Source organism: Tiliqua scincoides, chromosome 1 (genome assembly GCF_035046505.1).
Source record: "Tiliqua scincoides isolate rTilSci1 chromosome 1, rTilSci1.hap2, whole genome shotgun sequence".
NCBI lineage: Eukaryota > Metazoa > Chordata > Lepidosauria > Squamata > Scincidae > Tiliqua > Tiliqua scincoides.
In genome coordinates, this window is record NC_089821.1 from 265,038,866 (window position 1) to 265,062,770 (window position 23,905).

Consider the following 23,905-nt stretch of genomic DNA (forward strand, 5'->3'; position numbering starts at 1 on the left):
CGTCACTAAGGAGTGCGGGGACTGGCATGCACTTACTAGTCCCTGCTGCAGCCTCCTAGGAGCGTGACCCTCTGCAGGGCTCCCTTAGAAAGTGAAAGAGCCTTAGAAAGTGAAAGTGGAGTGATCGCACTCCACTTCCGGTTTTGCGGAGGTGGGGTGCGATTGCTCCGCTTAGAGTTTCTAAAAGATTCCTGGGGATTGTGTCACTGCCTTCCCCCTGCCCCCACTGCCTTCCCTGCTCCCCTGCAAGGACTTACTGTGGTCCTCAGACTCCCTGCGATTTTGAGAACCACTGCTGTAGAATAAGTACATAATGTCCATCAGCTATCATTAGTTAACTGTCAATTATATGTGCATTTTTTTTTACCAGCTCATGATGCTGGGGATGTGGCCTACAATTACAATCCTATGCATATTTACTCAGAAGTAAATGCCACTGTGTTCAGTGGGGCTTAGTCTCAGGTAAGTGTGCATAGGAATGTAGCCTAATATGATTTTCAACAGTTACAGTGCTTAATCCCCTTTTTGTTCCTTTTCTTTTCAGAGAACCTTTGCCTACCATGTTCAGCATGTTACACCCATTAGATGAAATAACACCAATGGTTTGTAAGTCTGGAGGTAAATTATATGCTTTGTAAAAAAAAACAAAAAAAAACAGCCAAGTAAAAAAAAAAATCAGATTTACTTGTCAACTGCCAGGTGGCCCCTTCTTTCATTACATTTAAAAATAGAGAATTTGGAGCATGAATTGAGCACTCTCAGTTACGACTTTAGATTTCCAGAGCGGAAGCTGTTTTAGTCTGTTGCAATAAAAACACCTTAAAGACTATTTCAGCATGCGCATTCATGGACTACAGTCCCCTTCATTAGATGGATAAAGTGTCGTCCTCAATAGGCAGCTTTATATCATGAGAATGATGGGGTTTCACTTTGTATGGAGTCCTTTTGCGTTTTTCCTGTCTTTTTCTACCTCCTTGACAACTAAGTATGACATTATGCATCTGTTGAAGTGAATAATAGCCTACAAAGGTTATGCTGAAATAAATGCAGTCATCTTTAAGGCAGTACAAGACTCTTGTTGACTGTAGGTTTGGATTTTGTCAGCTGATCCCCATAGGCCGGGCTGTGGAGTTGGTATACAAAACCTCCCATTCCACCCAGAATTGCTTCCAGTACAGACTCTGGAAGCAATTTTGGGTAGGATCAGAGTCAGATGTTTTATGTATCGATACCACAACCCTGCCCATAGGATTGATCATGTTATGTAGTTACTTGGAACAACAACTTCTGGATAGCTAACAGGCGATCAGAATAAAGAGATATATTTTAAACAGTTGCTTGATGAGACTAAGGGCACAATCCTAACCCCTTATGTCATTGCTTCCCAGCACTGGCACAGCAGTGCCAATGGGACGTGTGCTGCATCCTGCAATTGGGTGTCACTCAGGGAGGCCTCCTCAAAGTCAGGGAATGTTTGTTCCCTTACCTCAGAGCTGCATTGCCCTTATGTCGGTACTGGAAAGCACTGACATAAGGGATTAGGATTGCGCCCTAAGAGCCCAGTCCTGAGCACGGCGCTTTGGTTTTCCACCGGAGCGCTCTATCGCAAGCATGCCGTAAGGCACATCTGTGAGGCTTACCACTGAGCCAGCGCCCGGCAGTCTCATGGACCGCTGAGATGCGGCACAGTAAGTGGGGGCGGGGAGGAGGCGTTCTGGGGAGGGAGGAGGCAGGTGGAGGGCGGAGAGAGGGCAGGGAGGCGGCGTGACAGGGAGGCGAGAGGTGGAAAAAGGGCGGGTGGGAGGCGTGCCGGGGGAGGGAGGTGGGTCCCGTGGAGCTCCGCTTCACCAGATGCAAGGCGTACGTGTGGGGCTCGGCACCCTGCACGAATGCCTTTACCTTACCGCCGACCTTTTGTTTGGCGCTAAAGTGAGTAGTCCCATTGCAGGGCTGCTTCCCTTACCTGGGAGAAGGAGAGGAAAGTCCCCTTCTTCTGAGGCGCCGCCTGCGGCAGGCTGAGGCACACAGCATGCAGCTCAGGATTGGGCTGTAAGGCCACAATCCTAACCAACTTTCCAGCCCCAACATAAGGGCAATGAAACTCTGAGGTAAGGGAACAAACATTGCCTTACCTTGAGGAAGCTTCCATGACTGCCCCCCACTGGCACAGGTATGGCGGTACTGGAAAGTTGGTTAGGATTGCGCCCTGAAGCAGTTATTATCTTTAATAGCTGATTTTACTAAAAAATTAGGCCTCTCTGGTATGCTGGGGGGTAACGTAATTATAAAATGAAAAAGTGAGGCTGTATGCCCCAGGCATAAAAAAAGAAAGAAGGCACCGGACAAAAGACAGATGTCTGGTGTGCGTACGTTTTGGAGCTGTCGAAATCACAAATCAGCCTTTTATAAGATAGTTAAGCCAAAAATATAGAAATCAAAACCATGTTGAGCTAACATAATAAATGCTTCTTCTTTCTTACCTTACATTCTTTAAAAAAATTTTAAGTGCTAAAAGATAGCATGTGCATGGTTTTTGAAAAACACCTATAAAGTATACTACTGCTGATCTTAGGGGAATTGCTGGAATGTATTCGTGCAGATCTGTTTCAGCAAATTTGTTAATCCTTTAGGTGCCCCAAGACTATTTATTGTTTTTATTGCTACAGACTAACATGTCTCCCCCTCTGAAAATTCATCCAGTTGTATTTAAATAGAAACAGTTCAGTTTAAATAGAAACAGTTCATTCTCTCAAAAGTAATCACTTTTTGTGATTAAGTAATTAATTTGGAAATACAAGGGGAGAAGTTTGTGATTGACCTTCTACTGAACTCTGCAGATTAGTTTGTCATAGGTTATTGAAACTGATTTCGTGTGCCCTCAAATTAGCACATGTATTACAGTAGCTTTTCTACACTGAACTGGACCACTGGCTTCAAGTTTGAAAATATCCAACAGCATATCCCCCAAGCCATACAGGAGTTATTGTTTTTATTATGTACATCCTGTCATCTGTAAGCATGGTGCCTTAGAGTAGCATAAGCAACAGAAACAGGTCTCCACTTCTATATAAAACAGAAAATGGGGAAACAACAGACTGAGTGAGAGAAAAGGTTAGGGGAGTAAAGGTTATGGAATTGTTGTTTAAGCTTGGTCACAACTGGGAATGAGAAGGGGTCTTCACCAGCTTGCCTTTGTCTATGCAGTCCCTGCAACTGTTGCTGTCAGCAGCACAAAATCCTTGCTTTTCTTCTTCTTCTAATAACAGGACTAAGCCAGGAAACTGGGAGTAGCACTGATTAACTGCCAAGTCAGCTGTTCTCTGTCTTTGTCTCCTTTGATTTCATTGTTGCTCAAAAAAGAAAAGCACACCCTCTGCAGAACCTTTGCAGCAAGAAGGTTCTAAATTTTCTACCCCAGGGTTGCCTGTCTGATAAAATGGGAGACAGAGGAAATGCTGTAGACTGGCTCAAGGCCCTCTGAAGCTACTCGGGTAACCTATTGGATGCAGTCCAGCCCCATTAAACTTAGTGGATGCTGTGTCATTAACTTGGTGGCGATAGATTTGCTCTCTTTGGGTGTTATTAAATTAGATCACTGCTTTCTTGTCCATGAGTAGTGAAGAGTCCTATGCATTCTTATTAACCCATTTCTGCCCAACCCACAGGTGTACACATTTGATTCCTGTTGCATATATGCAACATTGGGCAGAAATGGCTTAAATCAGGAAATTTGATTTCCACTTACTGTGTTGTCAAAGTCTAATGCATTTTCATGCTTCTTAATTTTCCACTAACAAAGATACATTGTCTCATCAGAGTTGGTAAAGATACTTTATGACAGTAAATCAAATCTCTATATATCACACCATGACATGAGATATCTACAGGAACTCCAGCTGTTTGTGTATCTAGTGTTCTTTTTAACCCTACCTGCTGCAAAACATTTTTCTTGGATGCCTATTCTGATCTTTCCTTTTCTTAGCAGGTTTGTTCGGCTCTGCCAGAGTCCAGTATGTTGCCGACTACTCAATGAGAATTGTTTTCCTCAATGCTAATCCTTCCATCATAATGACATATGATGCCACTCAGAGTTTGCACACCATCTGGGCACTACGTAGAGTAAAAGCAGAGGTAAGAAGCCCATGGCAAATACAGACTTGAAAATGATAATTTTAAAAACGAGGAGGTTTGTTGATCTCTTGCATGGTCTAGAGTGGTTCACAGTTTCATACTCTATGTGGATTAATTTAAGTCACTAAAATTCAGTGCTGGGCAAGATATACAGGTGCAACCTATTTATCCACGGGGTGGGGGAACCGAAAGTCACACACACCTTTGCCCTGCACTGGTGTCTCGCTCCATTTCCAGGCAGCCCAAAACACTGCAAAAAGGCTCTGCCTCACCTAGGCAGGGAAATAGCCCTGGAACCCTGGAAGAGGTTCCCCTTGCAAAGGAACAGTAACACGCCTGGGGCCCCTGAGCCAGCAAAGAGGCTGAAGAGGGGAAGGGGGGGCCAAAAATCTCTGTAGCCAGAACATGTGCAGCAAGGTGAAGCTCTCTCTCTCTCTCTCTCTCTCTCTCTCTCTCTCTCTCACTCACTCACTCACTCACTCACTCACTTACACAGAGCCAGGTGTGGTAGCAACAGAGGGGATTGCTTTAAAAAACCCAGGGAGTGTTTGCCAAATCCCCCCCCCCAATTGAGATGGTGCAGGCAATCCTCCCCCATAGTTCAGGCATTCACCGACACAAGCAAGCCTTCCCACCAAGCAAAGCATGAGATATAGCCTACAATCCTCTCCACACTTAGCTGGGAGTAAGCCCTATTGACTGGAATGGGGCTTACTTCTGAGTAGAAACGCATAGGGCTGGACTCTTAAAAGATCAGCATCCCATGTGAAAGAAGCCGGGCAGCTGGCAACGGGGAGGGCTGAGTACGGAGGGGAGGAGATTGATAACGGCTGCCTTAGTTTCCTTCCATCCAGAAGTATCAGGCTGCAGCATATTTGCGTAACTCTAAGGAATTTAGCACAACACATTTTTTGTTAATCGCGCCAAGTCACGGACAGGAGCTAATGTGGATAAATAGGCTCCACCTGTATATCACCTTTGATATGTCAGTCCCTGTTTCAGGAGCTTGTGGAGAATCTTGGGTATCTGGCGAGGCCAGATTCTGCCCAGTTTTTCTGTTGATATTCAGAATTGGATGTGCAACATCTGTCTAGTCCAGGGGTGCTCAAACTTTCAACTTTAGGGATGCTGGACCTTTAACAAGTGTATAGAAGAGAGAATTTCAGCAGGTGTAGCTTGTCATCTGTGGGATGACAAGTTGCACCTGCTGCAATTCTCTCTTCTATACACTTGTTAAAGGTCCAGCATCCCTAAAGTTGAAAATTTGAGCACCCCTGGTCTAGTCCACCCCAATGTCCCTCTAAGCTGAAGGTGCATTTAAACCACCATCCAACAAAATTTGTGACGTTTCCTATTTTTGAAAGTTTCTACTCTTGTGACTTCCACTTACACTGCCCCATAAAAAATATTTTGTGGGTATGCATGTTTAAAGCATTTTCTATGCTGCATGTTAGATTCTGCATTTGTACAGTGAACCCACAGACCTGAGGAGTAGATACATATTCCCAACTGAATCTGCCTGAGCCTTAAGATTGTGGCTTCTCTGTGGCTTGCCACTAGCAGAAATTCAGTTGGTGGGGACCAGCAACAGAGCCTTCTCCATGGCAGTACCTCAGTTTTGTAATTCCCTTTCCAGGGAGATCAGGTTGGCTCTTTTGCTTATCATCTTTAGTCTGATCATTAAGATGTTCTCCTTTTGGAAGACTTTTTGTATTGCTAAAATCAGATTTTATACCTCTAATTGTTTTATTCACTACTCCTTCTGTTGTGATTTTAATGACATTTAGCAACTCTCTAAGCCCCTTTGTTATCTACGGAATGAAAAACCATAAACAAGTACACAAAATTATTAAATACATCCTTGTGGCTATTTTTCTCCCAGCTTTCTGACCTTTCATACCACAACAGCAAATACTGAGTCTTAGGGTAGGTAATCTTCAGCCTTTTGAGAATCATAACATGCTTTTAACCCAAAGGTTCACAAAGTGTATGCTATGGTGCCTTAGAACATGACATCGCAGTTACAGGGGTACTGCGCAGCCTCTTCTTCCCAGCTTGCTGGGCCAATGTCGCAAGAAATCTCACATGAATAGTGTGAGGTCTTGCATTATTCTCATGAGATCTTTTGCAGTGTTGGCCCAGCAAGCTAAGAAGAAAGGCCGTGCAGCGCCCTTGTGAGTAGGAAGGGCACTACAGCCCTGGTGAGTTTGGGAACCACTGCTTTTAACCCCAAGGTGCAAAATGAGACTCAATATTCTGAGTACCTGTGTCCTTCTCTTTAGGGTGACCAAAGAAGACCCAGTAGAGCTTCTGTATCTTTTAATAATTATGTAGAAGATGTGGCTTTTCTCATTTTTGCAATATGAGCTGCAGCTGCCACAGTGTCCTCTTTTACACAAGTATTAAAGGTGTTTTGTTCTCCTTTTGCACCTGGCCTCTCCCTGTCTCTTTGTTTCACTCTTACAAAGAACCCTATATAAAAAATGTGTGTGACACCTCTAGTATAATTCCTTTGGCCAGGATGTGCCCCACTTGAGATCTCAGTTCCCCAATTGAAGACTAATGTCTTAAAGAATCTCTTCAGAGCAGGGGACACAGCAGCACGCCCTTTTTTCCAGTTAGATCTGGGCACTTAAGAAGATGATGTGTATGTTTAAAAGTGGAACGAGCATATGCTGCTTTGAATGACATGTGCTCCCATTGCTGTTTTATCTTCTCTCTTAGGAGCAGAGTGCTGTTTTAAAGTTCTCAGAGCAGGTGGGAACTCCTCAGCACTTAGCCACCAGCGGTTCCTTCACTGTCCATCTTAGGAATCTGTCTAAGGGTGACTCCCCCGTGGCTTCCCCTTTCCAGAATTATTCCTCCATTCACAGTCAAAGCAGATCAACACCCTCCCCCAGCATTCACTCCCGCTCACCGTCCATATCCAACATGGCAGCTTTGAGGTAGGTGATGAGCTTGTGGTGTTTGTGGTTGTGATAAAGGGGTTATAAGTGGTACATTCTTTCATACTGTATGACCTTAGGGTGCACCTAATGGATAAGCAGACCCTAATGTATAAGCACCTTGACTTTCTACTGGAATGGAGTTCTCAACATAAAACTCATCTCAGAAAAAAATTCTATTTTTGTTTGCAGCCGGTCTCACTCCCCTGCTTTAGGGGTGCATTCTTTCTCAGGTGTGCAGAGATTCAACTTTTCTACTCACACACAATCTCCGAAGAGGCCCAGTGCCTGTCATTCTCCAAACAGTGTTTCCACTGACTCCTTTCTTGCTCCAGAAACAGAACTGATTGTTCCAGAGCTTTGCATAGACCACCTGTGGACTGAGCCCTTCAGTAATATAAGGTTTGGAAGCAGCCATTTATTCAAGAAATGACCATACTATAGATCTGACTTTATATACACAAGGCAGTTCCTTATATTTTCTCTTTAAATCATTTGATTTAAAAAATGTTAGTTTACCCTCTCACTAAAACTTAAATACATTTGCATGTTATTCAGAGTTTGGTATAATACCTTTGAGTTATTAAAGGCATTGTAAAAGAACATGCAACCTAATAAAACAAAGAGCAGCATCAGCTGTGCAATCCTATGCATGTTTATTGAGACGTAAATTCCATTGAGACAGTGGGACAGTGGGACTTACTCGACTGTAAGTGTGTATAAGATTGTAGCCGAGGTTGAGGTGGGCTTCTTATCTGGACAAGCCTAATTTTATTATTATTTAGCTTATTATTTTATTTTTGCAGGGAGAAGAACTCTCAAGCCTCCAAAGTATTTATCACAACTGACCTTTGCGGGCAAAGGTTTTTGTGCTACTTAGTGGATTCCCAATTCCAATTGAGGTAAGTGCATTTGGATGTGTGAAATATTTGGCTTTAACTGTGGTCACATTGAACTGTTGTGCAAATATTGGAGCTATAACAAAATGGAACTCATATTACAACAAGTATCTTGGCAGACCATATTGAGCACAAACAACTTCAAACCATGGTTTCTGGTTCACTGACTGATTTCAAACAGTGGTTTATTAGTTCAGACACTGCCTGATAATTTCTCCCTTCACTCTTAGGTGTGTCAAGTTTCAAGAGAGTAATGACATGTCACAGTTGATCTTTGGTTCTGTTACCAACATTCAGGCAAAGGATGCGGCACCAATAGAAGTAAGTATGAGGATGGTAAATGTAGACCCTGGATGAGCTTTGTCAGTTGATAGTGTTTTCTCAGGTGTCAGCAGCTTAATGTGGCCTCTATTTGCTTTTTACAGAGCATTGATACAATGTTGGTTCTGGAAGGCAATGGAAACTTAGTCCTCTACACTGGAGTGGTTCGGGTATGCCCAGCCTTAATTTTTGTGGAGAGCCTTTGTGTTCTCATGTACATTTCCATGGTTTTACTTCAACAAATCTCTCTTTTTTTTTTGTATGGGTATGCACCCTCAAGCCTTTTCATGTCCATATCCCCCCCCCGCTCTTTTTTCCTCAATTTTCTTCATATAATTGCATTTTGTTACTCCCCCTTGCTTTTCCCTGCAGTTATATCTTACTTGAATCCTCTGATTTGTAGAATGTACTGTATTGTATTTATCTGTTTCAGGGAATTAAGAGCCAAGCTGTGTGTGATGGTGTGCATTATGTGTAGTTTCTCAAGAAATCTGTTTCATCTACCTGGCTCAGTGGGAAGATGAATTTATTAACTCTTTCCTCTCTGGGAAAGTTGTCTGCTGAAAATCATATCCCTTAGGGATGGAATGCAGTTTGGGGGAAAGGGCAGTGTTTAACAGGAAAACTCACATTGGAAAGATTTTAAAAGCCCCTTCCCCCTCCTACCCATTGTGTACCTTCCACTGCAGATTTCAGTCCCATGCTTGTGTTTTATTTTAGAGAACAAAAACATGTTACCAGTAGTTTGGCTCTTGATATCTATTTTTTAAGAAATGAGTAGGCAGCTATGTCTTCAAGTAGTGCTATCCAATTTGATGTGTTTTAAGCAGTCTATTGATTGATTGTATAATGATGTTTCAACTGGTTCTCTTATTTTTGATCCGTTGCCTAGGCTTGTCTTTTCAGAACCATGTTATGCTTTAAAAAGTTAACTCTCTTGAAGCTTTGCATAACTTTTCCATTTCTTGCCATCCCCAGGTAGGGAAGGTTTTCATACCTGGTTTGCCAGCTCCATCATTAACAATGTCAGCTCAAATGCCCCGCCCGAGCACTCCTTTGGACAGTATCAGCACACCATCCAAACTTTTGAATAAGCACCTTGGACCCTTAGATGAGGTAAGGGATGTAAAGATTTCTTTTGTTGAAGAGTGTTTTTCTAGAATGTTTCTGTGTTTATATGTGTGGATTAAAGTACCTTCACAGCTGAAACACAGAGTGGTTCAAGAATTCTACCTTACTAGTCTACAGCTGCCTACCAGAATTTTTCAGTGCTAAGTTTGCTTAGCGTGGAAGTCAAACTGCCTGTTGCCACCCCAGTTGCCTGATACGTGCTTGATGAAGACTTGTGATTAGGGACTTTTGGGAAGGAAGGACACCTAGGGGAGCTGACAGTGAAGGGGTGGCATGGAGGATCTTATGTAAAAGTCAAGATTTCTGGCATTCTATTAAGGTTTCTCACACAGTTTGCTCATACAGTATGTGCCTTGGGAGTCCACATGTGGTTGGGAGTCACATCTGTCTTAATACTCCTCTGAACCTGGCAATAAAGTCCTGAATTTGGACTGCTTGTTTATTGGATTGAAGATTGTGAAGAATAATTAGGAGGTCAGGAGGTCTGGTCTAGAGGGTAGAGTCTCCATTTACCTGAAGATAACATCCACAGGTCGCCAGTTCAAGGCCACCAGCACCGTGTGACCTTGAAGCAGCTGACAAGCTGAGCCGAGTTATTCCATCTGCTCTGAGCTCTGAGCTTGGGAGGATGGAGGCCAGAATGTGAAACCAGATCTGAAAGAAACATCTGAATGTTGTGGTTCTTGAAAGATAGAACCTTCTTTCAATAGTAAAAATCCCTACGGGGATTTAAATAGCCTGCCTATGTAAACCGCCTTGAATAAAGACCAAGAAAGGCAGTATATAAATACCTGTATTATTATTATTATTATTATTATTATTATTATTATTATTATTATTATTATTATTATTATTATTGCTTAAAAATTATGTTGTCCTCTCTTAGCAGGGAGTATTGTCCCCTGTACCAGAACTGAGGGATTCTTCCAAACTTCAAGACTCCTCTTATATTGATGATTGTGCATTCCAGCAGCTAGCCACTTTTGTTCATTCTGTGAGAGATCCTGTCCAGAACAGAGTGACCTTGGTAACTATTGTACTGTAAATTGGATGAGCCTACCTTAGTCTAGATCCAGTGTGGTTTACTTATTAGAGTTTCTAGTTTGGGTATATTTCCTCTGAATACCAATTCCTGGGAGCAGGGTGGTGAATTGGGGGGGGCTCATCTTCATGCCCTGGCTGGCAACTATTGGAAACAGGATCCTGGACTGGATGAACCCTTTGTCCAATCCAGCAGGGGTCATCTAATCTTCCTCATATAATATGGGCGTAGCAGGTAGATGAGATGACTCAGGATTTGAATATTTGAAAATTAGATGTTCAGGCTCCTATTTCAGTACAGAATGGTCTGCACTGGCACACACACAAATGCACTCATGTTGAAACAAATATTATCATGTAACCTATCTAGTATGATCAGGCTAAATGAAGAAAGGTCAGGTTTCTCCATAACTAGGGTACTTTGAATCACAGTGCTCTCGGAGGCCACACAGCATGACATTTGAGATTGTGTGACTAATGTTCAGCCAATATTATCTGAGCCAGCAGGATTCTTCTTATATTCTTAAACGCTTTCTCATCTGCAAACTCTCTTTCAATGTTGTAAAGGTGGTTTTGAGGATAAAACTGCTTTGCAGGATGGCAGAAAACAGAGTGAATTTGTTTTCTGTCATAAATGCCTCTGTAAGGTGAATTTGTTTCCTCCATTCTGTCTGAAGAAGAAGTGTATACAACATGTCAGAGAAACGGGGTCTTTTTCTGTTGGCCCCATCACTATGGAACATATTGCCCAAGAAGGCAGATGTTCCCCAGTTTGCAAGTTTTTAGGTGCCATTTAAGAACCTCTCAACTAGTTTTTAAGTATGTGGTATGATTAAATGACTGGTCTAATTGTACTGTTCTATGAACTTTACATGTTGGCATACATTGTCAAGCACTGAAAATCTTGGCTGTGATATATTTAGGACGCAATCCTGCCCTTCACTTGGGCCAGCGCAAGTCCCTTGCGTCAGCCCAGGAGAGTCACAAACGTGCCATAAGACACGATTGTGCTTCCTTTGGAGCAGGAGTGCCCAAACCCCGGCCCTGGGGCCACATGCGGCCCTCAAGGCCTCTCAATGCGGCCCTCAGGGAGCCCCCAGTTTCCAATGAGTCTCTGGCCCTCTGGAGATTTGTTGGAGCCCGCACTGGCCCAATGCAACCGCTCTCAGCGTGAGGGCGACTGTTTGACCTATCGCATGAGCTGTGGGATGAGGGCTTCCTCCACTGCTTGCTGTTTCACATCCGTGATGCAGTAGCAGCAGCAAAGGAAAGGCCAGCCTTGTTTTGTGCAAGGTCTTTTATAGGCATTGAGCTATTCTAAGACCTTCATTCATTCATATAAGTTCATCTTTAATATATTCATTTATGTATACTTATGTAAATGTATTCAAATTTTAAATGTAAATTAATTCTTTTTTCCCCCCGGCCCCCGACACAGTGTCAGAGAGATGATGTGGCCCTCCTGCCAAAAACTTTGGACACCCCTGCTCTGGAGTAAGCTGTGTCGGTGCACAGAGGTGCGCCAACACACAGATGCTGAATCCAGTCTCCATGGCAGCTTCCTCGCAGAGGCTTGCGTCAGCCCAGCTGAGCTGACACAAGTCTCTGGGGTGGGCAGGGAAGAGGTGGGAGGGAGGTATTCCTGGGCGGGGGGAGGGTGTGCAGCCCCGGGGGTGGGCAGGTGGAGAGAGAGAGGCGGGGCTGTGATCCAGCACTTATGCTGGATTCCAACCACCCTTCTGGGGAGCTTGCAGCGGCTTCAAGCCACTCTGGTCTCCTCAAACTTGCGCCACCTCAGGAGGTGGTGCAAGTCCGAGGAGACCTATAGGTGAGAAGGCACCTTACCCGGAGGTAAGAGGAAACGTTTCCCCTTACCTCTAGCTGAGTCGCTTTAGGCCCCTATCCTGTGCTGGATACAGCACAAGCCTCTTGGCTTGCCTGTTCCAGCACAGGGTATAATTGCGCCCTTAATTGTTTTGCACGTTCAGTTCCTTAAGTAATTTTTGGAAGGCCTGATAGGAATTTTATCTTGTTTATGGAATTCATTTATAACTATTGAAGCCTCTCTAAGTGCAACTTAGCATAGTAGAAAGATCAATCCAGTGTTTTCCACTAGACTTTGAGGATACCTTGAATGTCTTATGGATCAGTCTAGTTTGTGCCACAGTGCTTCATAAGTTGTAGAAGCTGAATGAATATTTGCTGGGGTTGTGCACCTTCCTAGCTGACATTTGTCTTTTCTGCTTCTAGGAACTCAGCAATGGCTCAATGGTCCGAATTACTATTCCTGAAATTGCAACTTCAGAATTAGGTATGATGGGGGGGGGAGAACATGACAAGGTGCTATTTTTGGTTCTTGATTGGTTCCCGTTCTCCTCTTTTTCTGTCCAGGACCATTGCAAATTGCAGTGCTGCAATACTGTTTCTGATCTCCTAACCCAGGGGTGCCCAAACCCCAGCCTGGGGGGGGGGGTCACATGGCCCTCAAGCACCTAATCTGGCCCATGGGAATCCCCCAGTCTCCAATGAGCCTCTGGCCCTCCTGAGACTTGCTGGGCCCACACTGGCCCAACGTGACTACTCTCAGTGCAAAGGCTGACTGTTTGACCTCTTGCAAGTGCTGTAGGCCATAGGTTTCTTCCACCTCTTGCTGTTTCATGTGTGTGAAGCAGCAGCAAAGGAAAGGCTGGCCTTGCTTTGCGCAAGGTCTTTTATAGGCCTTGAGCTATCGAAAGACCTTCATTCATATGTTCCATCTCTAATGTATTCATTTATGTACATTTATTCAAATTTTAAATGTAAATTAATTCTTTTTCCCAGCCCCCAACACAGAGAGATGATGTGGCCCTCTTGCCAAAAAGTTTAAACACCCCTGTCCTAACCCAAAGGTTCACGAACTCTCAGTGAGAATAAGTAGCTCAAAAGGAACATGATTAAACAAGGCTTCCTTAAAAAACAATCCATTTTCCATTACCGTAAGTTCACTCTGTGAATGTAATAGAAGAAAAATGCTGACCTTTGTAACTCTTTGTAGGAGGGGGAGAGGGCAGTGACGCCATTGCCACAATTGTGCCACCACCTGGGACAGAAGGTTTTTTTTTTAACTTTCCAGGGTCACTATGGCCATTGGTAGGGTCCAGGAAACCTGCAGCCCTCTCTGCAGGCCTCCTCACGCCTCAGAACTGCTCTAACCCACTTCTGATTTTCTGGCTCATCAGAACCTCTGGATGGCCATAGCAACCCCTTGGTAAGTAGAAAAAACCTTTTCTACTTTTGTCCCCAGCAGCAGTGCGATTGTCCCTCCCCTTAAGGCAGCAACAGAATTTCCCTGGCTGGGGCATTGCAACACCCCACTTTGGGAACCCATGTCCTAACTACTTACATTTATACAGCACCTGCATTTGCATCAGTAACTTCTCCATTGTCTGAGAGTCAACGTTTTTCTTCTATTACATTCATAGAGTGAACTTATGTTAGTGGAAAATGGATTGTTTTTGAAGGAAGTCTCACTTAATCATGTTCCTTTTGAGTTACTTAGTCCTGGAAAGCCAACATTGTGTAGTGTTGGTGCAGTGCAGCTGCAGGGCCTGGGAGCTTGCAGAAGGTCATGGGGCTTCTTTCATGATACTTACCCATATCCATTGCATTTATTCTCACGAAGACTGGCCTTTCTTTATCAGGCGTTGTGCTTATTCGGAAAGATTCTTTGAGACTTGCATCCTGACCCTAATCATGATTAGCTCAATGACAAAACATAATTTGTCCATTTTTTTTCTTCCTACCCTAAACAGTGAGAAGATGTTTACGAGGCATTAAGTATATTCTGCCCAAAGAGGTAGCTGTGCAAATGCTTGTCAGATGGTATAATGCTTACAATGCGCCGGGAGGACCAAGTTACTACTCTGAGTGGAACCTATTTGTGACCTGTCTCATGAACATGATGGGTTACAGCACAGACAAAGTGGCATGGACCCGTAATGTAAGTGAAATGGCAGCATCCTCAGTATGATTTCTAACCAGTTGTAGGTGCTCTATTGCATTTGTACTTGATTTAAACATTCTGAAAGACTGAAAAAATTAAACCAGCAGATTTAGAAAAATAAGTAATTCTTTTAAATATAAGTTCTTATAAAAATTACAGTTGGCAAGCACTATCTTAACTGGCATTCCCTCTCAGGTCAACATTAATTGTGTTTTTTTGGAGGTCATACAAAAGCATCAAACAGAAGTAAACAAAGAAGGGGGTCTAACTCAACTGCATGTGCTTCAGTGTTTATGGGATACTGAATTTCAGTTTTAAAATACCCACATTACAGCTACTATTTGGTGAGAAGTCAAGCTGACCTTGAATTGTTCCTATGTACTCTTATTGATTGATATAATTTGTGAGTTTAATCAATAGAACAAAGTACTGGGAAGTTAATTTTTATACATGCTAATCTGCAAGCCATTTAATTGTAAATTGATTTTTCTGTTTATTTTAGCTTGACTTTGAAGGATCTCTTTCTCCTGTCATTGCTCCTAAGAAAGCCCGGCCTTCAGAGACAGGATCAGATGAAGTAAGAGAAAAATAAATTAGCAGTTCAAGACAGAATTAGAATCCTCCAACTTGTAGAGTTTTTTAGGCTTGTATGGTAGTTAGCATCATGATGCTGTGACCTGTTTTCTCTGATTTGCAATGTGAGTGGTTACTGCTGAAAGTTTGCACACACTCCAGGTGTGATATTTTGGCTAAGAGGGCAATCCAGAGGCACCAATGGGCTGGCACAATTCCCTTGCGTTGGCCCAGAAGGGTCACAAACATGCCGTAAGGCACGTTTGTACCTCCTTGGGAGGAAGCCGGGCTGCAGAGGCTAACACAAGCCTCTGTGCCAGCTTTCTCGCTGAGACTTGCGCAGGCCCAGTAGGGCCAACACAAGCTTCTGGGGTGGGTGGGGAGGATGCAGGAGGAAGGCATTCCTTGGTGGGAGGCAGGCAGCGGGAGCGGGAGGCGGAGCTGGGGTCCTGTTCCTGCAGAGCTTGGAGCGGCTTCAAGCTACTCTGCTTTCCTCGGACTTGTGCCACCTCAGGTGGTGGAGCAAGTCTGAAGGGGAAAAGGGGAAAAGTTTCCCCTTGCCTCTGCTGAGCCGCCTTGGTCCCCTATCCTGCGCTGTATGCAGGGCAAGCCTCTTGGCTTGCCTGTTTCAGCACAGGGTAGGATTGTTCCCTAAGTCTGATTTATGTTCATGGACATCAGTTGGAGTAGAACCAAATGGGAAGCTAGACGTATCTTCCATCCTCTCAGTGAAAATGTTAGCAGTGGGCATGGGAGGACAGTGAAGATCAGACCATGGTGCATCACCTCCATCCCTTTGAATAGTACCGTCTCCCTAAAGTTATTATATCCCTGGTAGAGAAACTCCCATTGATGCCAGTGGCTTCTTCCCATGACATTTTCTTAAATTGGTTACTGATGGAAGATTTTAAAATAGTTCCAAGGACCTTAAAAAAAACAACAATGTTTACGGCGGAAACGTTGAATGTTCTAGAGAATAATTTTCTGTCTTTTTTAATCTTATGGCACACTGACAAGGCACTAAAATGTTCAGGGCACATCATCAGTTTTTTGGCAATTGACAGGGCACACTGTGCTGCTGGTGGGGGCTTCACATTCCCAATGGCCTACTAATAAATTAGTCTCCCACAAACTCCTGCAGCATACTTGAGGACTGTTCACACTGCTCGAAAATCACTGGAATAAAAAAACTAGTGCTATGCTTCCAGCCATAAATGTCGGGCCAAGCACATTCTCTTGTAATGCCACATATTCTTAGGAAGTATTATGGCATCCGTTTTTTTCTTGATCAAGAATAGCTGTATTCGTCAACTGAACATAAAATGCATGCCCATTCAGTGCTTTCTGTGTGGTTGGAGCTGGGCATGGACTTGGAGAACAAGTGCTCTTTGGACATCTTATGTGAGCTGGATGAATTGTGTGCGTGACATGCATGCGATTTGTGAAATATGCATGATCATCCCTCCCCCCACATTGGGCAAATGGACTGAATACCTATTTGTGCAGTTGCTTTGTTCATAGGAGACAGCATCTGTATGATGCCAGGCACACGTGCTGCTGAGGCTTACTCTTGGCTCTCACTGCATGGAGCAGTGTGTGGTGTGCTCCCTGGGGCATTTGGTGCATTTGGGGCATTTGGGGCATTTATCTGGTGTGCTCCCTGGGGCATTTGGTGGGCCGCTGTGAGATACAGGAAGCTGGACTAGATGGGCCTATGGCCTGATCCAGTGGGGCTGTTCTTATGTTCTTATGTTCTTATGTTCTTATGAGCATTGTAATGGGCCCAAAAGTCAGGATTGAACTATTAGAGAGCTTCTGAAGGCTGCTGAAGTAGCAACCAGTGTCTCACAAAATAGGCTCCGGTCCATAAAAGATTATGCCACAATAACCTGGCTTTATTTAAGAGGCAACAAGGACTTTGGTGTGTGTTTGGTGAAATTTAAGTAATACATCCTATTAACCTTTAGGCAACTTAAGATCTGTTATGTAGACCAAGTTGTTTGATAACTTGTTATTTTGGAAATTTCTTTTTTACTCACTGATTTGCATTTTCTTTTAAAACAGAAAATGCTAACTATAGTTAGTAACTAAATCAATTTCATGTATGAATTTACACCACATGCTCTTTCTGTTTCTAGGACTGGGAATATCTACTAAATTCTGACTACCATAAATATGTTGAGTCCCACCCTTTGGCTAAAGGCCTGCAGCTGGATCCTCTGGAAGCAAAATTTCCAAAGGACAACTTTTCCCACAGCCACTGCCTGGATTCCTCCACTCTTCTCTTTCCTCATATCCCAACAATTTTCTGTGTTCTCCATTTAATTTATGAGGAGCTCAAACTGAATTGCCTGATGGGTGAAGGAATTCGTTCCCTTGTCATTCTTCTGGTTCAACTGGCAAGGTATGCCCTCACAGAAATGAACACAGGCTAGTCATGTTTCCTGGCAGTTGTTAAGAGAATTTGGAGTCAGCCTTTAAAACAAGGCCAAGCTTCTTACACATTTCAGTAAGCAGAATGAGTAGATGGGTTTGAAGGGGTCTGGATTCTAATGAATTCTATATATTTGATTTGCTGTTTTGTATTTTGGCACAGTTAATTTTATTGTTAGCATATCAGTGGGGTTATATACTACTTTGAGAATTAATTGGGATGAATAATGTGAAGTGTATATTCTGGAAATAAATGTTGGCTGTAGAGAAATACCTTTTTATATATATGGCACTTTGCATCCTTACTGGCTCCTGGAGCATTGCCCCTAGGACTGGTTCACATATTACTGCTTCCATATGGAGGACTGTTTAACTCACTCCACAAGTATCAGGGCCATATTTACCACTAGGTATATTGTAAAAATACCATCAGGTATATTTTTCTGCCTTTCAGTAGTACCACAAATTACAATTGTCTGTTTTATTATTCTATTTTTGCCACCAGGAGGATGACTGTTCTGCTTCTAGTTCTCCAGTGTCTTTGGCTCTCCTCTGGCATAGGCACTGTGACAATAGGTTAGGCACCCCACAGCAAAGTTTTCTTTGTGTTCTTTTGAGCTGCAGTAGCTAAAATCCCCATTCTTTGAAGAGACTAATCAGCAGCTCCACACTGTCTTTGCATTTCTTTTACTTATTATGCAATTCACATGTTATTCCCTCTTTTAGGGACTTGAAACTGGAAGCTTACCTAGATTATTACTACAGAGACTATCCAGTGCTTGTAAAGACTTCCAGGCAAACATGCATAATTGATCCAGGTACATTTCAAAAGCACTTGAATTCTTTAGTAGATAGTTTTTCTTAATGGCATTGGTGACAGCATCAGTAGATGACATTTGAAGCCCTATTTTGAACACAGCTTTCTCACTGCAGGGCATACCTAGATCTTTTTAGCTTTCTCCAGGAGCTGTGTCATATACCAATCAAGCATCATCATGTGTTCTAAATTGCATTGGCTTCCTGAGATACAGATGTCTGAGTTATGGACAACTGCATTGGTGCTTCAGCACAGGAGCAGTGTGTCCCTCAGTGGTGCTTTTGTACAGGTGTGATAGTACTGGGTCAGCAAGAACCAGATGCTTCAACTTACGTAGTTGTTCTCCTTCTTTCCGGAACTTAACCTGTACTAAAGTAGGGGAGAGAAAACCAAGTCTTACCTAACTCCCCATGCAGTGAAGCAATGGTGCCTACACAGCATCTGCTGCCTCTCGCAGGAGAAGTATTTGCCTTGGGAAGCCTCCTCAGAGTAAGGGAACATTTGTTCCCTTGCCCTGGGATGAGCCTTTGTCCAGCTGCTGTCTCTCCTCGGTCCTGAGCCAGTGATATTGCTGGTGCAAATGTGGATTGGACCCAGGAAAGGGGTCCGGATTTGGCAGGCACTGCTGCTGCCAAACCCACACTCTTCCCAGGCGTGATCTGCCCTCCTTCCCACCTCTGTTGCCTCCCTTTTCCACCATCCCTCCACCTTGTTCCCCGCCTCGCTCCTGGTCTCCTGCATGGCTCAGGCGATGGGCATCCCTAATCCGTTGCTGCGGACCCAGCTGCGCTCTCCGATGTCACATTTGCAACAACCGGAAAGCATGTTCTCGCAGCATAAAACTCTACTAGGATTGGGCCTCTATTGTAACTGCAAAACAAGAAACAAATCCCAGTTGTCATGATACTCCCTTATTCTAAAGAGGAATCTCAGAAAGCTGATGACAAACCTCATGCATTATATTTCATTATTTTAAGGCAACTTAGCCTTAATAGTTGTTTTTCATTTTAAATTTTGTTTACTCTTGCTCTTTGGAAACTCTGTTATACAAACACATATTTTTGGAAATTGAAGATGGTGTTGATTGAGGTTTGGGCAAGCAATGCTGCCTATATACAAAATATGAGATGGAATTCTGCCTTCAAAAACTCTGTCCACAATAAATTTTATACTTTTATATACAAAGCTTCCATAGTATGAATGTCACTAAAAATTACGCCTTGGTGGCAGCCTCCCTCAACCATCTGTGTATTGTATGAACCAATACACAGATATGTTAGACAGAGGTTCTCATGTGGGCAGCAACAGGAAAAAGCAAGTGCGGTTGCAGTTGTGGCAGTTTGGGTTGGCTTTATCTGTGAACCACCCAGTTTGTCCATTGTTGAGTACTACAGTATAGTTAAGTGATTGAGGACAGCTGAAGGCTATGTGGATAGACCCACCAGGGTCAAACAATATGAATTCAGATTTGTGTCTTTACAAATGGGAAAGCGGCTTTCAGATTTTTAATGCGATGTGCGTGACGAATATTTTATTTGTTTAAGCCCAAACAGGTTTCATGCATCATCCCTCATTCTTTTCTGCTGAGCCTCCAAGCATCTTTCAATGGCTGAGTTCCTGCTTGAAGGGGGAAAGTGTGTCACCTTACCCTTACTTACCTGGAATCTGTGAAAGGAGCAAGCTGGTTGTGCTGGTATGTACCACAGCCTTTGCAGGAGGAGCTCAGTTCTGCCCATATTTATCCGCATTAATCTGCCCATTCTGTGAGGACATCTTGTGTTGAGAACATCATATGAAGCTATGGTTGGTGGTGACTAATGGCAGCACTTTCTCTGTCCTCTGGAATACTCTCCAAGTGAAGACAAGAACAGCTTCTTCTTTGCTAGTGCTTTGGAGGGGAGTTAAGGTTTTTAAAAAAAAAAATTCCAACTGATCTTTGATTTGTGTTTTAGTTTGAAATATTTTGATTTTAATTGTTTTTTTAAATATTGATTTGAATGCTTTTAGATTGTGAGCCACCTTGAACTTCCTTTTTATAATTGGAATGGTGGAATTAAAAAAATTCCTTAAATACAAATACATAAATCAATAGAAGGCCCTAGGCTCCATTCTTGTCATAGCCTTTCATGAACTAAACCTGGAAAAGGTCGTGGACAGCCATTGCCAGTCAGAGTGAACCCTGGCCTAAATGGGTCTGGCTTGGTACAAAGCAGCTCCATAAGTTCATATGAATTGGGTCCTCTCTCCTCTATTAGTTTGATTCCCCTGGTTTATCTGGTTTAGGGCGCAATCCTAACCCCTTATGTCAGTGCTTTCCAGCACTGACATAAGGCTAATGCAGCTCCAAGGTAAGGGAACAAACATGCCCTTACTTTGAGGAGGCCTCCGTGACACCCAACTGCAGGATGCAGCACATGACCCATTGGCACCGCGATGCCAGTGCTGGAAAGCACTGACATAAGGGGTTAGGATTGTGCCCTTAGTCTTTCATCCTCCTCTCTCCTCCAAGATAAATTTACTGGATCTTTTGTAAGAAAACTCTAATCAGGAATTTTTTTCTCTGGGACAGAGTGTTGTGCTGTATATACTTGGTGATGAGAGAGCTGTTTCAAACGAAGCATCCAACTATCTGTCCAGAATTACTTCAGGTAACATAACTTCAAAAGTATTCAAAGGGATGCATATATGTACTTGTTTCTTGATGTTTATCTTCCCAAGTAAAGGTTGGATCAGTGTGTTTTCATTCTTGTTTTCCCTTTCAGGATCGCGGAAGCAGCAAAGTGAACAAGAAGAAAGCCGGTGTGTTAGAGAACAGCGTAAAATGGCTTTTGGAAAAAAGTTTTTAGTTCGTCTTGATTTGTCATCTTCTCCCTATGCAACATGAGCATGCACCTGGGAGGCCTGTTTTGGTGCTTTTTCCATTAGTGTAACCCATCTTCTGGCTGCTCTCTCTCATTCATTCATTCATTCATTCATTCATTCATTCTGCCTTTCTCCCCAAAGGGCACCCAAGTCCATGATGGCTTCTTCTCCAAAGGTCCTCTTAATCTTTGTGCTGGTCTCCATCTTTTCCCTCTTCTCCTTCCTCATTGTGTACTTCCTGAATCACATTAGTAACATAGGAGGCAACAGGGTTTTCTAAAAGCCCGATGGAAATCGGTACAGGGGGAAGAAGGAATTTGTTCCCATTGATATGCTCTGGTCTGCAGCCCTTCTCCCCTCTGCTTTCCTTTCAGGCAGTGCTTAATTGAGAAATGCCTGGACTCGAAGCCTACCTGGAAATGGTTATCCAGTGGCGAGGGAAAATTAGTCTGCATATGCTCTCAGCCACTTGCATAGAAACAAAATGGTAATTCAGAGGGGGTATCAGCCATGTCTAGAGGTGTTTGTTTCCAGTGAGTAAGAAGATTATAGTCTAAGTCTTACTGAACACAGTGGGCTTACTTCTGAGTAAAATAAACACCATTTTCAGACACCTCTAGCCATGTCTTATGTCAGTGTTTCTCAACTTTTGTCCTCCACCGTACCACTTCACATGGTCCACCTATTCGAAGTATAACTGGAAGTAATTGGCAATTACATCCTTGCCAGTTACTTCTGGGTTGGGAGGCCAGATGTGTCAAACACTAGCAAGAGGCTCAAAGTGGATGGGAGGGCTTTTTTGAGTGCAGAAAGCATGCTTAAGAACCTCCTACTGCTGTTTGTTCCTGTTCTCGCTGCCAGGCAACAGGTTCCAGAGCTCCCATGAGTACCACCAGACACCACCTCAAGTATCACTGGTAATACCTGTACCACTGGTTGAGGAACACTATCTTATGTAACAGCAGCAGGAACCAGAAGAGGAAAAACATGCTTCTTACATTCAGCCAGGCCTTATTCCCAAATGCATACCTGCCAAAATATTAGCATACCTACCCTGTGGATGTCATCTGACTTCTCTTCCCTTATCCTTTACCCATTTGCCAGTCTCTCAGCATATTCTCCACTGCTGCTTTGCCCATCAGGTGTGCGTGTTTATTATATTTGCCTCCTGAAAGCTCACATTAGTCTATTAAAAGCCACAATGAAAAGAACAGTTGGCACCAAATTCAAAATGCCCAGCAGCATCAAATCATATTAAGAGTAGCAGGAAGTCAGCAAGGTTTTTGAAGTTCTTTTCTGTAAGGGGGAGCCTGATGGGGGAAAGCACTCTGAAGGGAAAGGTGAGTGTTGGTAAAAAAACCATCCAGAAAGGAAACGTGTTGCTCCTGCGTATAGTGCCCAGTGTGTTTTTGGTCCTAAGCAGATGTAAAATAGTAGCAGGAACATTGCATTGCATTTAACCTGTTTCCTTATTGTTGTCATGCAGGTATAGTTTTAAGCACAGCCCCTCTGCTTCCAGCCTTGCTGAAAAGTTAGTTATCTGGATGACGAATGTAGGTAAGGACATTGTTGTCTTTTTTGTCAGGAATAGATATGGTATGCCTGCCAACAGATTGTCTTGTGTTTCTAAGCGTTAATCAGCTTGCAAGCATTTTTAGACTTCTCTCTGTCTGTGCCAGTTAGAAACTTACCTTTTAAGTACGCTGAAAGCGGAGACTTGAGATGGTCGCAGTTCTCCCCCCCCCCCGAGAGTTCACCAGAGTGGTGTGAAAGAGGGATTACTTCTTATGCATGTTCACTTCTCACTTTTTTCTTCTCTCAGGCCACTAAGAACATAAGAACATAAGAACAGCCCCACTGGATCAGGCCATAGGCCCATCTAGTCCAGCTTCCTGCATCTCACAGCGGCCCACCAAATGCCCCAGGGAGCACACCAGATAACAAGAGACCTCATCCTGGTGCCCTCCCTTGCATCTGGCATTCTGACATAACCCATTTCTAAAATCAGGAGGTTGCGCATACACAGCATGGCTTGTACCCCATAATGGATTTTTCCTCCAGAAACTTGTCCAATCCCCTTTTAAAGGCGTCCAGGCTAGACGCCATCACCACATCCTGTGGCAAGGAGTTCCACAGACCGACCACACACTGTCAACTTTCTTAAAAAACAAACTGTCTGCCTCCAGCTGGTTTCTCCTTTTTTGCTACTGAGGCTTTGTAGGGAATGTTCACAGTTGTATGTTTGTGCGTGCAAACTATAATGTTGTGTAGTTGGGCTTTCAATGGAGTTATAGGAGTTAGTGTGTAAAACCATTCCTATGGTTGTTGTCTTTAGGATTCACCTTGAGAGATCTGGAGTCCCTGCCATTTGGAGTTGCCCTTCCAATTAGAGATGCTATATATCACTGCCGACAGCAGCCAGCTTCTGACTGGCCAGAAGCTGTCTGCCTTCTGATTGGTCGTCAAGATCTTTTTAAACAGGCTTGTGAAGGAAACTTGCCCAAGTGTAAAGCTGTAAGTATCAAAATAGAAGGTTGGAGGAGGTTCTTCCAAGTATGTAGGGCTTGCTATTAGCTTTCTGAAGTTTTAAATTAAAATAAATTAATATTTTTAGTTTAGCATTACAGTTTATTCAATGGAAAGGACATATTTTCACCTATCTGTTAGCATGCAGCAGTCCCTTATTTGGTCATAGTTGCAAGACAAATGACAACCATGTTTGGCAACTGAATTTTGAAATGTTTGAATTTGTAGCTTATCCTACTTTCTT

General features: G+C 43.4%; 1 protein-coding gene across 2 annotated transcripts in view; it reads left to right on the forward strand.

The window, feature by feature from the left end:
* Positions 1-23,905, forward strand: part of ANAPC1 (anaphase promoting complex subunit 1) — a 71,248-nt gene that overhangs the window by 9,869 nt on the left and 37,474 nt on the right. Inside the window, exons 7-25 of one of the 2 annotated variants that reach the window (XM_066625060.1) lie at positions 545-618; positions 3,986-4,131; positions 6,856-7,076; positions 7,269-7,478; positions 7,883-7,978; positions 8,206-8,296; positions 8,401-8,466; positions 9,275-9,412; positions 10,314-10,454; positions 12,719-12,779; positions 14,260-14,447; positions 14,953-15,027; positions 17,162-17,427; positions 18,183-18,274; positions 19,818-19,966; positions 20,843-20,921; positions 21,036-21,072; positions 22,622-22,692; positions 23,471-23,649. In XM_066625060.1, the coding sequence (XP_066481157.1) occupies positions 545-618; positions 3,986-4,131; positions 6,856-7,076; positions 7,269-7,478; positions 7,883-7,978; positions 8,206-8,296; positions 8,401-8,466; positions 9,275-9,412; positions 10,314-10,454; positions 12,719-12,779; positions 14,260-14,447; positions 14,953-15,027; positions 17,162-17,427; positions 18,183-18,274; positions 19,818-19,966; positions 20,843-20,921; positions 21,036-21,072; positions 22,622-22,692; positions 23,471-23,649 (2,380 nt within the window). The remainder of the gene's footprint in view (positions 1-544; positions 619-3,985; positions 4,132-6,855; positions 7,077-7,268; positions 7,479-7,882; positions 7,979-8,205; positions 8,297-8,400; positions 8,467-9,274; positions 9,413-10,313; positions 10,455-12,718; positions 12,780-14,259; positions 14,448-14,952; positions 15,028-17,161; positions 17,428-18,182; positions 18,275-19,817; positions 19,967-20,842; positions 20,922-21,035; positions 21,073-22,621; positions 22,693-23,470; positions 23,650-23,905) is intronic. The other variant, XM_066625050.1, reaches the window with a different exon arrangement.